General features: G+C 44.5%; 1 protein-coding gene across 2 annotated transcripts in view; it reads right to left on the bottom strand.

Moving 5' to 3' along the window:
- Positions 1 to 17194, bottom strand: part of si:dkeyp-121d4.3 (uncharacterized) — a 66892-nt gene that overhangs the window by 20410 nt on the left and 29288 nt on the right. For both annotated transcript variants that reach the window (XM_056292461.1, XM_056292460.1), the window contains exons 15-20: positions 8950 to 9054; positions 8487 to 8624; positions 8018 to 8125; positions 7623 to 7669; positions 4964 to 7331; positions 4579 to 4687 (exon numbers count right to left, since the gene is read on the bottom strand). In XM_056292461.1, the coding sequence (XP_056148436.1) occupies positions 4579 to 4687; positions 4964 to 7331; positions 7623 to 7669; positions 8018 to 8125; positions 8487 to 8624; positions 8950 to 9054 (2875 nt within the window). The remainder of the gene's footprint in view (positions 1 to 4578; positions 4688 to 4963; positions 7332 to 7622; positions 7670 to 8017; positions 8126 to 8486; positions 8625 to 8949; positions 9055 to 17194) is intronic.

Here is a 17194-nt window from a genome sequence, read left to right as displayed (position 1 = left end):
AGAGAGGAACATTAACAGAATTGAGAAAAAGGTCTCCTAGTCAAGCTACCATCACCTCCCCACATCTTATGAATATAAACAGATTATTTCCGCCTTGGGGCAAGCTTTAAATTGGAACAACATATAAGCAATAAAAAGGTCAGTCTCTCACACTCCAACCTCTGTTGTAGGGATGATGTACTTCCTAATGTAGCACATCGCTTTATCTGCGTCTGTGAATTGCTTCTCTTCTGCTTTATACGTGATGCGGAGATGGGCTGGAAACAGTACGCCATACCGGACGCCTTGATGGCTACAGAGCAGCTTCCTAACGTCCGTGAACGCAGCCCTGGCCTTGGCGACGCTTGCAGTGTTGTCCGGAAAAATAGCAATCGCCTCCCCACTGAATTGAAGTGGAGCTCAAGCGCACGCATGGCTCAGCGTCTCAACACAATCTTGACAGTAGTGTAGTTGAGCTACGATAGCGCGTGGTTTCCCATCTGGTCCTCTTGGAGCCTGGCTTCTATGTGAGCAGTTTCCAAGCATTTCTTTATCCAGCTGTAGTGCTTCTTTCAGCAGCTTTGAGATTTCTCCTCATTCTTCCCTCCATGTCTTCACATTCTCTCTAAGCTGGGGTGGGCAAACTTTTTGGCTCAAGGACCACACTGGGTTTTAGAAATTGAAAGATGGGCCACTAATACTAGTTGATGAGGGGAAAAAAACTAGCATAAATTACATGAATGTGAAATCTGTTTCCCAAAAAGTAATGAAAATAAACTCACTGTGAGCGCTTGATTTAATGGGAATAGTGTTGTTGGTCGCCCTTTTTGCGAGCACATCAAAGTCCGGTGTGAATTTTGTTGGGGCAATTTGCAGGACAGCTCAAGTGTTCATCAGTAAGCTGGGCTCTGTGACGTGCTTTGTTGATGTTCATCACACTGAACATTTGCTCACACACACAGGTAGAGCCAAATAACACCATCATCTTCTGTGCCAACTGTCGGATGTTTGAAAACTTGGTCTCGTTCAGTGAGGCGTAAAATTCATCCAGTTTGACGGAGTTGAACTTCTCCTTCAAGACAGAGTCGCACTGGGGATCAATCAGCTCCAACTGTAGTTCATGTGGTGCTGTCTCATAGTTGAGTGACAGGGGACATGACACCAGTTGCAGTGACTTCTCAATCTTTTCGAAAGCAGAGAATCGACGACAGAATTCTACGTGCAGGTCATTCAGTGATTTGCTGGATTTCTATGCATGCTGAGGCGCCTCTTCCAGCATCACTAGTGTCGGGAAATGAGCAAATTATTTGTTCATTACTTGCTTTGAGAACAAAGTTAACTTGGCTTTGAAAGCTTTCACGTTCAAATACAGTTCATGCACAAATACATCCTTTCCTTGTAGCTTCATGCTCAGCTCGTTCATGTGTGCCAAAATGTCCACAGCGAACGCAAAATCGCAAAGCCAGTCCGCGTCGCTCGGCTCAGGAAAATCGCCGGCTTTCCCCATTGAATCCAAAAACGAGCCAATCTCCCCTCTGAGCTGCCACACTTTCCCCAAACTTAGCCAACGGATATTGGAGTCGTAAAGTAAGTCATGATGGTCAGCATCGGTTTCTTTAAGGAATTTTATGAATTGGTGATGACTAAGTCCCCTCGCACAAGTTTTATGGCTGGCTTCACTATGTGATCAAGCTGCAATACAATCTTGCACAGGGCTTCCAGGTGGATAATACAATGTAGGAAAATTACCTCCAACTCAGGGTCCTCTTCTTTCACCTTATCCTGGATTCTTTTCAGCTGTCCGATGTTTTTTTCCTTTTAAATCTGGCACCATCTGTGGTGACATTTGCCAGTTTATACCAAGGTAGCTTCAGCCTCTCAATGCAACCAGACACCCTGTCATACCCGATCCTCTCGTTGTGCCTTTCATGGACTCCATGGATAAAACTCCTCCGTGATTTCAAAACTGTCATTAATTCCTCTGACAAAAATTAAGAGGTGTGCAGTGTTCTTTATGTCACTGCCTTCATCCAGTGCTAATGAATAAAACTTAAAGGACTCTGCTTTCTTGATTAACCCACAAGCCAAGTCTTCATCAATTAGTTCTATACAGTGAGTGACTGTTCTGCACAATACGCTTACGTTTTCAAATTTTCTTTTGCTCTCTGGACACAGAAGACTTGTTGTCTCCACCATACATTCCTTCAAAAACTCTCCTTCAGAGAAAGGCTTGCTTGCTTTCGCTAATTTATATGCCAGTAGATAACTTGCCTTTGTGCTGGACTTCTGAATTGTAGACTGTTGGGTAAAAATATTTTGCTGAGCCTGTAAATTGGCTGCTGACCTCGAAGCTGTACTCGCCCTTTCTTGGGATGAAAAAATGCTAGCGTAGTTAGCATGCTTGGTGGAAAAGTGTCGGCTTGTATTCCTTGAATACCGCAACGTTTTCTTGACAAATCAGACATATGGCCTTTGATCAGACTTCAGTGAAAAAAATTTGTTTGCCGTCCACTCTTTCTTAAAAACACGGCCCTTGCTGTCAACTTTTCGCTTCTTTAGTCCATTCATTTTGTGAAAGTAGGCGATTGGTACATGCTCTGCTGCTCAATGAAAGAGGCAAAAGTGAAGGTCAGGTCAGGTGAAGAGATGAGTGACTCTTGGCCTCTACATTAGAAAAGGTTGATGCTAGATCCAACGGGGTGTAGGCATGGAAGTAGACGTGATTAGTTGTTGGTTAGGGTTTAAACTCTTTTTGAATTTCCATTGTTAGAAAGTGTTAACATTAGCTATCATTACAGTACGATCGGGTGATGTTAAGGTCAGTTGTAAGCTAGCTAGCTAAATGTTTCAGTGCACATCGTTTGTTTCAAGTCAATGTGCTTCGAGGTTCCGCACTGTCTACTGGCCGACGCAACAGCCAATCATGGCTACTTCCGTGCCTACACCTGTTGGATCTAGCATCAACCATCAGAAAAGGCCGGTTGTATTTGCAGCGCGCCATCTAATAGAACCAACCGTTAATATATTGCAGGAAAAAAATAGCGAATACCAGTCATTTAAATTAATTATAGTATTAATTTAAATGACAGATGGGCCGGATTAAACAGCCCAAGGGGCCGCATGTGCCCCGCGGGCCGTAGTTTGCCCAACTCTGCTTTAAGCCCTACCACCTCCACTTTCAAATCAGTTACCGTCGTCTGCAGAGCTGCCGCCTCATCTGACCACGTTGATAGCCCACCTTCCACCTCTTTGTTTGTAGCTTTCATTTGGTCGATCTCAGAACAGATTACTGCCGCATTATTCATTATTTCCAATTTTACTGCTTGAAGCTCACTTTTAAGAGAATTAAAGTCTTCGGCAAATAAATTTTTCAGTTCAGAATTTATCACTGCCGAGATGTCCGCTTTTAGTGAGAGAAGGCGCTCCGATTTAAGGGCTTCAGCGTCCATGTTTGGGCTTTCTGGTGGAGTTGGGGCCGTTTGCACCGGGGTGCCGGTGGAGCTTAAATTCGAGGTGGCATCGGGCCTGGTTCTGGATGGTCCACTGTATTTTTATATTTGCGCAGATCTGTCACCATCGACCTAGATGCACACTGTCATCTGACTTTCGAAATACTTTTGGGTTAGATTTCAGAATGTTTTATAATGGAAAGCACTTATCAATTTTGAATAAAACAGATGTTCGGCGAGAGCTCAAACTAAACACGTCCTACTCCACTGCTAGCTCAGCAGCGCCCCCTAATTATTTGTGTTATCTGTTTGGTTGCATGTTACTGTGTTTTGTGTACATCAAGCTGCTCCAAACAAATTGCCCCTAGCGGAATTCATAAAGTTGTTTGTATTTGTATTGTATTTAAGTCCTGATGTGAGTTTTTCGTGAGGTCAAAAATTTCGAGAAATCAGAGACAGTCACAAGCAGTTCTCCTCCAACAAACATTTGTTTTCAACAAATCACATTGGTTGATCAACTTAATCTCTGCTGACTGGCTGGATTGAAGATTTTACAAATATTAAACTGATTTCAACTCTGGTGAAACTCACCGCTGCCCGGTGTGTTCATGTGTCATGCACCAGTGATGCAAATTCACAAGACTGAGCTTTGCTCGCCACTTCTCTTTGCAAAATTTCCTTCATGGCCCAACTCCCATTGGAAATGAACCAAACCCTTGTTAAGTCAAGTAGAGTCTGTTTGCACCTTTAAGCCTCATTTCTTCTACAGGGTTTTAAGGGGCTCATAAAATTTTTGTCGTCAATTGCATCAATTAATAGTAAGCAAAACCAATTTGGTGCTATATTTTACATTGTTACTTTTCAGAAGAACATCAAATAATAAATAAATAAATTAATTAAACAAAGCAAGAAACTGCAAGCCAGCAGGACCCACGTGGCACTAAAGTAGAAACCAGGCCAACTGTCTGGAAAAGGGATTATAACTGGTTGGTCAAATTTAACTAATCCAAATACGAATCTGTGACATAAAAACACATTATTTCATAATTTCTGAGCACTGTCTTTTTTTTATAAAATAACTCACTGGTGACCAAAACTCTCCACCTGGCTGTGTGCTACAGACTCTATGAACCCAGCGTGTGTTTGATACCTGGTGACATCACAGGGTTGTCCATTTTTTCTCCTTTCTTCCTGCGACTCTGAATCTCCTTAAACTGCTGATCTCTCTTCTCCAGAATCCTCTGGTTATACTGTTCCAACTGACACACACAGTGAGTACTTTGTTTAAAGTAAGCAAAACATGAGTTGATTGTGTTTTTCAAAGTTTCTGTGAAGTATGAGCTTTCAAAAAAATTCATGTTTGAGATATTCATGGATTATCTATTGTTTTATGTATGCCAGTGGTAGACAGCATCAAAAAGGAATTCTGATTTCATGTACATGTTTAGGTTCGTAACTTTCATATTCACCAGCGTTTGGCTGGTGGTAATTAGAATCAAGCTAAAACTTGGCAATAATTTTAGGTCTCTTCATACCTTTTCCTTCTGCTTGGCCTTGACATCATCATCCATCTCTGCAGAGCTCTTTACACTGGAGGCTGATGGAGACTCTACTGGTAAACTAAACTGGACTGATTTGACAGGTTTGGCTGTTGGATGTGCAGCCAGAGATTTCACCGTTTCAATGACCTTTAGACACCTGGCCACAGTGGTGGTGATGACTGACTGCTGGGGGTCCTCAGAAGAAGGGCTTGAAGTGGTGAGCGCCAGGGGAACTGCTTGGGGTGCAGAAGGAACTGGTATTCCCAGGGTACTTGAGGAAGGAAATGAGGCATGGGAGGAGCCAGGTGGTACTGCTGCTGGAGGCAGGCCTATAAAAGGAAGGGCTGTGCTAGTCTGACTGGTGGGTAGAGCAAAAGGGGGGTATCCAGGTGGGCGGCGTGGGGGAGGTCCAGGAGGAGGCCCGGGAGGGGGTCCATACCTTTGGGCTGGTTGACAAATTGTCGAAGTCGATGGAAAGTCTATACTGTCTGCTGGTGAGCTCTTGACTGCACATGGCCAGCTATAAAGTGGGGGTGACTGGGAGGCGCTGGTCAATTGTTGTTGATACAGTGCAGCTAGAGGGGTGGGGGGTAGGTATTCAGGTGTGCCCGTGGCCTGGGTAAGACCCTGTTTAGCCGTCCTCAGCGCCTCATGCTCCTGCTGGTCCAGGGTAGGAGAACGGATGCTGTCAGACTCTGAGGAGGCACTTCGGCTGCTTCTCCACTGTTCCCCTTTGGATGAAAAGTGTTTGAGCTCGCACTCTGCTGATGCAGACTGCTCCTTGCTGCTGTACAATTTCTCCTGAGCTCGGCTGGCCAGCTTGGAAACGTCTCCTGTTGTCAACTTCAGACCGATGGTGCGGAGGAGGCTCTGGATCTTGTTGTAGGGTTCTGACTTACTCATGCTTTCCTCATTGGTTCTCTCCACTGATGACCTCTTGGGGTCTAATTTTTTATTCTCCTCTTCTGGCAGTGCACTGTTGGGCTGTTCTGCAGCCAAACCCAAAATCCGAGAGAAGCCACTCCCATCTTGGATCGCTCTCTCATGAGGCAGCAGGTCATCATCATCATCAGGTAATTTGTAACTCTTCTCCACTTGTTCACAAAGCATTTCCTTTTCAGCCGGAAACGTCACAGTAGGAGCCGCCCCTTTGTTGAGAAGGTCCAAGAAGCGGCTCAGTGCTGGTTTCTGACTTGGAGATGACTGGCGAGGGGCGGGCTGGATCTGGGGTTTGTTTGGTATAGGGGAGGGGCTTCTGGGAGGAGGTTCTTTGGGAGAGGGGGGTCTGAAAGGAACCTGACTGAATGCAGGCTGCTGCTGGACAGACTGAGCATCAGTAAGGGAAGTGATAGGAGATAGAGTTGTTGAAGGAGGCTGGTGTGTGGAGGAGGTGGAGACAGAGGCTGGGCTGGCCTGAGGAGATGGGGAGGGACTGTGGGTTGCATGGGGTTCCGAAGGCCGACTCAGCTTGGTGGGAGGCGGATCATATGGAGAATCATAGCCTCTTTCACTGTACATTGTGTCAGGGTACCGTTCATCATAGGGGTCATCATAAACATCATAGCGATCTGCGTAAGGTTGGCTGCCATAGGGACGGTCACTACAGAGGCGGTCATCATAGGGACGGTCACTGTATAAACGTTCTACATAGTGACGACTGCCATAGGGGCGGTCGCCATAACGGCCAGTGTAAAGCCGGTCATGGTACGGACTGCTGTATGGGTCATACTCGTGAGGAGAGGGACCGTAGCGATAATCAGAACTGTCAGGTCGTCTCTTCCGAATGGAGTGGACCGGTTTGTACTCGGTCAATGGAACGGCGATCCTGCCATGGTCATAATCAATGCAGGTCCTCTGTCCTGGATCCAGTCCTCGGGGTTCTAGGTCTACCAGAGACTTCTTGTAAGCGATCATCTCATTCAGTTCCTCTAGCTCACGTTTCTTTCTGGCCAGCTCGTCATCAACGGTGCCTCCTCGTCTGGGCTCCCTGCTGCTTTTGTTACTTTTTCCGCTTGCTTTGTCCTTGCTCCTCTCTCTGCTCCTGCTCCTACTCCGGCTATGACTACGGCTCCGACTGTGGCTCCTCCTGCGGGACTTCTCCAGGCTCCTGCTCCTCCGGTGCCGACTGCTATGACGTTCACAGCTGGAGCTGCGCTTCCTATCAATGTAACGACCAAACTGGTCTTTAACCTGACTCCTGTTTCTACTCTTCTCTCTACTCCTACTCCTGCTCCTACTCCTGCTTTCAGCGTATCTACGGCGACTGCTGCTGCGGTCCTTTCGGTTGGCGGTGGTCTTGCTGTCCTGAGCTCTCAGGATTTTCACTACTGCCTTGAGTTTTTCGGTCTCTGGTTTGACTTTTCTAAAATCAGAGACGTGAAAAAAGATTCACAGGCTCGTTTCTTCTAGGATAAAGGAACAGCATTGTTTCACAAAACATTTAAGAAGACTTACATTAATTTTGAAGAAACCAAAATGTCTATGGGTGAGTTCGATTTAAAAGTTCTGCTGAACATGCAAATGACACCATATAAAACATGATAAAATCATTGTATAATCATATAGCTTTACTATACTGTGGTTTAATATGGTGCAAATGACTTCAGTCAGCCTCAGGAAAACATGAATAAATGTTGAACAATAAAACATTTACCCAGAGTCCTCAGTATCCTTTGGTTCTTTTGATAGCTTGATGGTCATCTACAGGAGACAAAAAAAGAGAGACTAAATTAACCAAACAACAACTTAGGGATCATACATATCAAATATGTCAGCTCATCACTACATTCAGCAAAATCATGACGTTACGGCAGCGTGAACATCAGCAAAACATCATGAAGCTAACAGTCAGGCAGAGAGGGGACATAAACCTGGGGGACAGCAGTTGTTCAGACCTTTATCTATATAGAGAGATGCTACAGCTGGTTTGTAGAAGTATCCCCTGGCCTCAGCCAACTGTTTTGTGTTTTTCTAAATAAAAAGAAGACTTGACCACCCAAGGTTTTCCAAAGTCTAAACAGGACCTGATCAATTGTTAGGCCTCCTCACCTTTCCTTTGGTTGGCGCTACACCCGCCAATTTGCGGACAGGGAAGAAGACGCTCTCAGTGAACCGCTTAATCCTGATGGCCTGGTGACCCCCTTCAGCTGTCTCATGCTAAGGAGAAATGTAGGTCCACATTTATGATGCTATCCACAAAAAACGAAGATAGTGAAAACGCCAAACTTTTAATTCCATGACCACCCCAATACAAACAGGTACTGTTACATTACTGAAAACAATCAAATGTCTATATTTTAAGTTTATGTTGAAACACTACAACTGGCCAAAGGAAATATGGTGTTGTAATTTTTCCTTCAAAGTAAACTTCCTTATGTTTCTCACTAAAAAGCTTAAGTAATTGAACTGCTGAATTGTGTTGGGGGCTAATCAAGTGTCATATAAAAGCCTTCAAAAGGAAACCAGTGACAGTATAGCTGTAATATGAACAAGTGGAGAAAAAGGAGGACTGACTCACGGGGACAACGCTGAACTCCACCTTCTCATTCAGCTGAAGTTTCTTCCTCTCTATAACTTCTGACAGGCGGAAGTAAAGCTGTGGATTCTGAGAACATTTGATGAGCCCCGAGTCTTCAGAGAACTCAATCACAATGCCCTGGAAGGGAGAAAATCACTTAGGACACAACCCTCTTTCTTAGGACAACACAAACACAGTGCAGGGTTTCCTCTCTAGTATTTCACAATTCTGATGGTTGCTTATCATTTCCATTTTGGCTTATTTGAGTAAAGCTTTGATTCAGCAGCAAGTTGCAGCACTGAATCTGTATCTACAAATGACTGCAATCAAAACTGCAACCACCAGGACAATCTGCTGCCCAAACTCCTCTTCATGTATCTGTGATGTTACTAAGTGCAAACTAGAATATTCTGTAGTATATGTTCATTAAAACAGACTAGAATTTTCTGTAATGTTAGCTTACCTGTCTGCGTTGCTCTGTGGATTCTTCAAATGAGTCGGGGAGGATTTCGATGTAAGTGGCGCGCTCCTCTTTAGTCTCTGGGCGAGTGGCGATGTTAAACCGTACCTTTGGCATTCAGGAACAGATCAGGTTACTGATGGAAGGGCAGGAATTTCTCAAAGATCAAAGTAAGACTGAACGTAAAGAACCCCCTGGCTAGCTACTGACAAAACATATCAGCACTGTTGCTATCTAGATTTCTTGATTTCTATTCTAAGGTGTCAACTGCTTTTATAGCTTTCAAAAACTTTCAAAATGTTGAAATCTTTTCAAGGGTGTTCCAACTCCACTCCTCTTCAGGTAGTTAGCTTTGTCTAAATTGGTTTTGACAAGCAGAGTCTGAATAAATGAAACAAGCATCATGAATTTATCCATTATGAAATGTGTCTTCAACAAATAGCCATATTGTCAAAAGTATTGTTTTAACTAGTGTTAAGTTTGAACCATGAGAAGTAATATCTGCACTAAAAGTCCTCTAACTGTGAAGCACTTTGGTTGTCCTGAAAAGCGCTATATAAATGTAATGATTATTATTATTATTAAAACCTCTCTAACAGAACCCAGCCTAGAGCTCCTCAAGAGGAAGAAAGGCAGGGACTCTGCAATCACGCTGCCCTATTGCTAGGTGACAGCAGCTTTGAGCTTCATGACTGACCGCTGTACAGCCTATAGTGTTGCAGATGGGACATTAACTGACAATATTACCTGGTCATGTGTGAATATAAAATAATGTAATATGACTACTGACCCCCAATTGGGATTGGATTATCCTTTTGTTTCTTTCTGCCCTCCACAGGGAAGAAAAGGGTCATGTTCATGAATCAGAGCTAAATGCTGGTAACATGAACTAAAATTCATATCACAATATTTTATCCTGTCTAGACAATAATATGCTGTTTCAATATCCATCCACCCATCCATCATCCAAACCGCTTATCCTGCTCTCAGGGTCGCAGGGGTGCTGGAGCCTATCCCAGCAGTCATTGGGCAGCAGGTGGGGAGACACCCTGGACAGGCTGCTAGACCATCACACAGGGCCAGCACACACACACCCACACACACACATTCATACCTAGGGACAATTTAGTATGGCCGATTCACCTGACCTACATGTCTTTGGACTGTGGGAGGAAACTGGAGCCCCTGGAGGAAACCTACGCAGACACGGGAAGAACATGCAAACTCCACACAGAGGACGAACCGGGACGACCCCCAAGGTTGGACTACCCCGGGGCTCGAACCCACGATCTTCTTGCTGTGAGGCAACCGCGCTAACCACTGCGCCACCATGCCGCCCTGTTTCAATGTACAAGAAAAAATCAGGAATAACATTTTATGAGCTTTTTTAAAATAGATGACAAAAGATTATTTTAACCTTAAGTAACCATAAAGAACACTATGCAGATGAATAAATTTTTATCATGTAATTTTTTTTTATTTATGAGGTGAAATGGTACAAAGACATGACGTTAAGGAATACGAACTGAATGAAATATAGCAAAATTAAACAAGAAAATATTTCAAATACCCGGGGCATAAAGAAAATGAAACATTATTGTTGCATGTAAACTAACCATTTTTGCTCCAAAATGTTAAATATGTCGCTCTATAATAACACAACTATCATTATGATTTCACAACTGTTGCAAACTGTGAACTTACCAAGAAATTTTGACCTATAGAAAATCACCTACAGCAGCTTTAAGTTATACCACAAAATTATAGCAACTAAAATCTCAGATGATATCTAGTCTAGTATCACGATATCGATTACCCAGGTTTAATCAGAGCCAGGCTGGAGGACACATCATAAGACGCTTGAACCAACATCCTCTAATTAAAAACCGCTCTCCTTAACAACTACATCAGCTACACTGCCCTGCTGAAAAGCTCTAAAAAGTAATTAATTCACTCTCCTGCCCCCCTAGAGCAGTAGGATATGGTTTGTGTAGTTGGTGTTAACTGGTGATGGGGAGCCAGCAGGGCAGTGGTGATTATAGGCTACATTTACACTGCCTGGTACAAGTGACCTAATTCTGATATTTTGCTCACATGTGGCACACATCAGATATGTATTATGATTATATTACCAGGAAAAAGCACAGGGAATCAGACATTTCCAGAACTGGTTTTGACCATATTTACATGTGGAAATAAACCAGATAGGAATCCGATATCTGCCAATGCGACTCTCATGTAACCCCATGGAGCAGATTTTTTAGGTCATTGTGAATCACACATCATTCAAAATACGACACTTAGGCTGTGTTCACAGCTAACATGTTTGGTGCGGTTTAAATGTGCTCTGGTGCATTTGCCCATTTAGTCTAATTCATTTGTGAGGGTGCAAACGATGTCATTCGAACTCTGACAACTGCACTGAGACTGCGAGAAAAGGCTGAAAAGGAGGGTCTCGGTCCACTTCCTAATGAACTGAGGTGCGGTTTGGTTGTGGTGTGAACACTGCCAGTCCCAAACTCAGGACATCATGAAAAATTAATTGTAGGATCTTCTGAAAATGAGGGATTTCCCCTCATCATCTGTCAATGTTACCCCTTTTGTTTGCCATGTCTGTACATTGTGATTCAGTGTCTGATGAAAGTCTGAATGACAGATACGTCACAAGCCTTTATTGGATGATTACAATAATGCACACTTTCATATGGACAGAGAGTTGCACTTGGTTCTTCATGGGCATGTTTGCCCTCAACTTATTTTTAATCTATAGAGTGAGCAGATCCAAACAGCCAAAATGCAGGAAAAACAGAAAGATTGTGTAAGATATTGTGACAGATTTATAATGTCCAATCTTTACCGATGCAGGTTACTGATGCAAAAAAAGGTGTTGAACTTTGATAATGCATGTTGGGCATAATCTGACACATTTATATCCTGATATGATATAACATGTTTAAGTAACAGTGTGGTAGTAGGGTGTGGTTTAGCGTTGACTGGAAGCGGAAAGAGGGAGCGTGGTTCATGGGAGAGCAGATCCCATAGGCAGGCTTTTTAGTGATTAGCCTCAGGTGTGCCGAATTAACAAACTGTGCTTATATACCACATTGAAGCTGGGTCCTTGACTGACACACAAGGACACAAGCGAAACACAGGGCTGGAGAAGGACGGAGAAAAGGGAGCCACAGACTTTGAAAGAAAAGAGCAAGGGAGTGGCTCCAGCACCTGAGCGCAGCGGCCCTTGCAAGTGAGAGAAACTGAGAGACACTCTCAAATAAAAAGCCTGTGTTACTACCTAAACAGTGTCCTCCTTCCATTCAGAACCCTCCAGTGATACCAGCTTTGCCACAGTGGCGGCCTGTATGGGTGATTCGGGGATGGAAGGAAGTAAGCCTCAGCCAACAGAGTCTCCGGTAGAGTGAACCCTACACCAGATCGTCAGCCTTCAGGAGAGCCACACCATGATGTAGCACCAATAACTGCAGGCCCTCCAAGACAAGACCCAAGCCCTGCAGGGAATGGCTGCTTAGCAGACCAAAGACCAGGCTCTCCAGAGGGAGCTGCCTCGCTCCCCCTTCAGCTGCCCAAGGGCATGATCTGGCCACCCCACCAAACCATCGGCCCCAGATGGATTCTTCAATGTATTTGAGAAGATACCATCCGTGTATTGGTGGTCGGAGGAAGAATGGGCTGTGCATGCACTCCCCCTGCTCACTGGGGAGGCGCACGCCACAGCGTGCAGCCTACTGGGATCCTCCCAGCAGGACTACTATGCCATCAGGTGAGAGCAATCCAGGACCGGGTGGGGCTCAAGCCAAAGGAACATTGCCATCGGTTCAGGATGCTCGCCCTGGAGAACACGGGTTCCCTTCATTCTGGCACAGCAGCTGCTTGACGCTGTGAGACGGAACCCAAGGACATCGACAATCTCCTCCACCAAGTGGCACTGGAACAGTTCATTGCCTGCCTCCCACCTGCGACCGCCAACTCGGTCCAGTGCCACTGTCCTGACAGCCTGGCAAAAGCTGTTGCCTTAGTGAAGGACCACCTCACCCTTCCCACCCAGGACTGACGTGGCGAGGAAGTCAAGGGTTCACGGGAAAGCAGACACAATAGGAAGGCTATTTAGTGATCAGTCTCAGGTGTGACGAATTAACAAACTGTGCTTATATACCACAGTGGAGCTGGGTCCTGGACTGACACACACGAGGACACAGGTGAAAGACAGGGCTGGAGAAAGTCGGAGAAAAGGGAGCCACACGCTCTGAAAGAAAAGAGCAAGGGAGCAGCTTCAGCACTGGCCCATGCGAGTGAGAGAAACTGACAGAGACATTGTCAAATAAAAAGCCTATGTTTCCACCTAAACAGTGTCCTCCGTCCTGATCTTGTCAATCCGCATAATGATTTGGCAGAATTTTATGTCGAATGCCCTTCCTGACACAACCACTAACCCTATGGACGGGGGCACAAGTAAAGCGCTGGTTGCATTCCCAGTATTCAGACTTATGCCCATGGCCATCGCCTGACAGGGTATTGCCTGAAACTCAAGGGATTGGCAGAAAATTACATTAGCATGATTCAGGACATGTACAGAGACTGGACCATAGTTCAATGTGCAGTGGGAACAACAAGCGAGTTTGAGGTGGAGGTGGGACTGCATCAAGGATTGGTGTTGAGTCCTTTCCTGTTTGTGATACTGATGGACAGCCTCACAGAATATCTTAAGAAAGAGCCAACATGGAGCATGTTTGCTGATGACCTCGTGCTAGAAAATGAGGACAAGGAAAGGTTGGAGAGAGATCTTGAAGATTGGAGAGATGCGCTAGAGATTAGAGGACTAAAGATCAGCAGAACAAATACGGAGTACCTGTGTATAAATAAGCAAGTAGAAAGTCCAGGATTGACTTTAGGAGGAGAAGATGTCTCAGAAGTTAACAAATTCAAGTACTTAGGATCGACAATAATGACAGAAGGCGGTGGTAAGAAGGAAGTCAAGAAAAGGACACAATCTGGGTGGAATTCATGGAGAAAGGTAGCTGAAGTACTTTGTGACAAAAGAATGCCGTTGAGGATAAAGGGCAAAGTATACAAATCAATGGTTAGGCCTACCATGTTCTATGGTATGGAAACAGTGACAACAACAGAGAGGCTAGAATCTACATTACAAGTAGCAGTAATGTAAGTACAGTAAGAACATGCTGTGTTGATCCTTGGGAGTGACTAGAAAAGACAGAAAGAGAAATGAAGAAGTGAGAGCTACGTTCAAGATCAGATGACTGGATGAGAAGTTGAGAGAGACAAGATTGAGACGGTTTGGACATGTACAGAGAGGAGACACAGACTACATAGGAAAGAAGGTATTGGACCTGAAAATACCTGGCAAAGGAAAAAGAGGAAGACCAAGGAAAAGATGGAGAGACCAGATAGAGGAGGACATGAGGAGGGTTGGACTGCAGGAGAAGGATACATCAGACAAAGTTATGGAGGGCAAAAATCCACTGTGGTGACCTCTGAGAAACAGGGAACAAGCTGCAGGAAGTGTCCTCCGTCCATTCAGAACCCTCCAGTGGCAACAACTCTGCCACAAACAGATTTAAAAATAAATTGCTATAGGCATGACCAATGACCAGAGTTATTCCTGCACAGAGAATTCAAAGGCGTCGCCGTTCTCAAATTGTGTGCCGCCTCTCTATGTCTGCATGGCAAAACACTGCACTCACAGACTGCATAGAAAACGGTAATTATTGTATTGTTAAACCATGGCCCTATTTTCCCATCATTTAGGGTTTAAATGACTAATAGGGACAAAGATGTTTGGAATCAGTCCAGTATTGAGTGAGAACGCTTCAGCCGGCAGCTGCGAAACGGGCTGCAGAATAATCGTTGGGGGCAATTTGCGCCCATTAAAGTACATCCACTAAGATGCTTGTTTTTGCCACTGACAGGCTCAGATTGTTATTATAAGAATCTGACAACATTATGGAAAGGAGCCTTACTGAGCTAGACCTTTTTCTTTCTGTTTCACTTCTTCTGGTCTCTGTTGTAATCTCTTTTACTACTGCTACTATTTACGCGCGGGGGGCGTGGTTTCAGAAGTTTACAAAATAAGAAGTCACACTGAATCTTATCAGAGCTGACCATTCATTTATGTAGCATAGTCTGAGACATAGAGGAATGGTTAGCGACAATTTATTTCCAAAGTCATGGCTGAATATTTAGCGGATTTCAACAATGTGGATGACGCCTTTGAATTTGATGGCCGCCAGTATTTATTTGAGCCAGAGTATATGGAGAGAGAGAGAGCGAGAGACAGAGAGAGAGACAGAGACAGAGGCAACAGGCAAAGGAGGGTGAACCAGCTCCTTTGGCTGGCAGTAGTTATCGACCGAAACTGGTGATCAGTCACTGGTTTCATATGTAATCTGCGATTGCTGGTTTCATATGTATTTGCATGTATTCATATGCCGGTTTCATAACCAATCGCCGGTTTCATAAACCAATCACTGTCATTACACATCAGTATGTGATCCCTGCAAGTTGAATCAGTTCATCTGGACACAAAGTTTAGTGGGAGAAATGTTTCATCACTCATCTAAGTGACTTGGTCAGGGCTGGCTATCAAGAATCAATAATCAAGAACAATTTATTGTCATTTCAATCATGTACTTCGAGTACACAAAAGAAACAAAATTTCGTTTTACCCAGCCCACAGCAGTGCAACACAAAACATAAAAACATAAAAATTTCAAAAAACGACACCACCAAAAACATACAAAAACAGAGAGAATAAAGCAACAAAAAAACAAAACAAAAAAACAAAACACACAAACAGTTAACAACACAGTACGTTCAGTGTAACAGTCCACTGTCTAGAGAAGGAAAGCCAGCCTGGATGACTGTCGGAACTGCCGGTCTGCATGGGCTAGCAGTTAGCTTAACCTGCCCCGCTTCCGCATCCTGTCAGACCAACCTCAGTGTTTCCTCTTCAGGCACAGCTCCAGGCAAGGCCGTGGTCCTTGAGCCCACCGGACACAGCAGACCAGGCTCCCCCAGCTGATCCAGCGCCAGCTCTCCCTGCCAGACACCTTCTACACACCTCCCCCGCACTCCACACAACAACACAAACGCAGATGCAGACAAAAACACTGCAGTCGACGCTAGGCAAGGCCGCCGCCAGACCGCTTTGGTGTTTCCTTTCAGGCACAGCTCCGAGCAGGGCCGTCTACAGGACGCAGCAGACCAAGCTCTCTCCGCCAATCCAACAACAGCTCTCCCAGCCATCAAATGAAAAAAATAAAATAATCTAAGATCAAAATAAAAACGTCACACGATTACACAAACTTAGACGCAGACGTAGACATGGACAAAGACACTGCATAGTCGGTACTGGGTGAAGCCGCTGCAAACATGAGTTCACGTCACCATCTTCTCACCCCCAACCTTATAAACAGCACAGTTATATAACATCCAAAAAGTAACTTAGGTGAGTGATGAAACTTTTCTCCCACTACACTTTGTGTCCAGATGAACTGATTAAACTTTCTGGGATCACATACTGATGTGTAATGACGGTGATCGGTTTATGAAATCGGCAATATGAACACATGGCATGCATATACAACTGATCGCTGGTTTTGGTCGATGACTAATGCCATCCAAAGAAGCTGGTTCACCCACCTCTGCCTATTGCTTTCTCGCCCTCTCTCTTTCCTCATCCCCTCCAATTTCTAGGAGTTCTTCATCCATATAATCTGGCTCAAATAAATACAGGTGGCCATCGAATTCAAATGCCTCATCCACAATGTTGAAATCAGCTAAATATTCAGCTGTGACTTTGGAAATAAATTATTGCTAGCAGTTCCTCCATGTCTCAGGCTATGCTACCACAAAATCAATGATCACTCAGCTCTGATAAGATTCGGCATAACTTCTTTTGTAAACATCCGAATCCAAGCCCCCGCACGCAAATATTAGCAGTGGTAAAATGCATGACACGATAGACACCAGGAGAAGCGAAACGTAAAGAAAGAGGTCTATCTCTGTAAGGGTCCTTTTCATAATATTGTCAGACACTTAAAATAACAATGAGCCTGTCAATGGCAAAAAAAAAAAGCACTTTCAGTGGACATACGTTGGTGGGCGTTATTGCCTCCTAGGATTACACTACACCCTGTTTTGAGGTTGCTGGTTGAAGCATTCTCACTCAATGGAATACCGTAATTTGTAATTGCAATGGCGGCATCACTCTGGT

This window comes from Lampris incognitus, chromosome 13 (genome assembly GCF_029633865.1).
Source record: "Lampris incognitus isolate fLamInc1 chromosome 13, fLamInc1.hap2, whole genome shotgun sequence".
NCBI lineage: Eukaryota > Metazoa > Chordata > Actinopteri > Lampriformes > Lampridae > Lampris > Lampris incognitus.
This window is presented reverse-complemented; position numbering and strand designations above follow the sequence as displayed.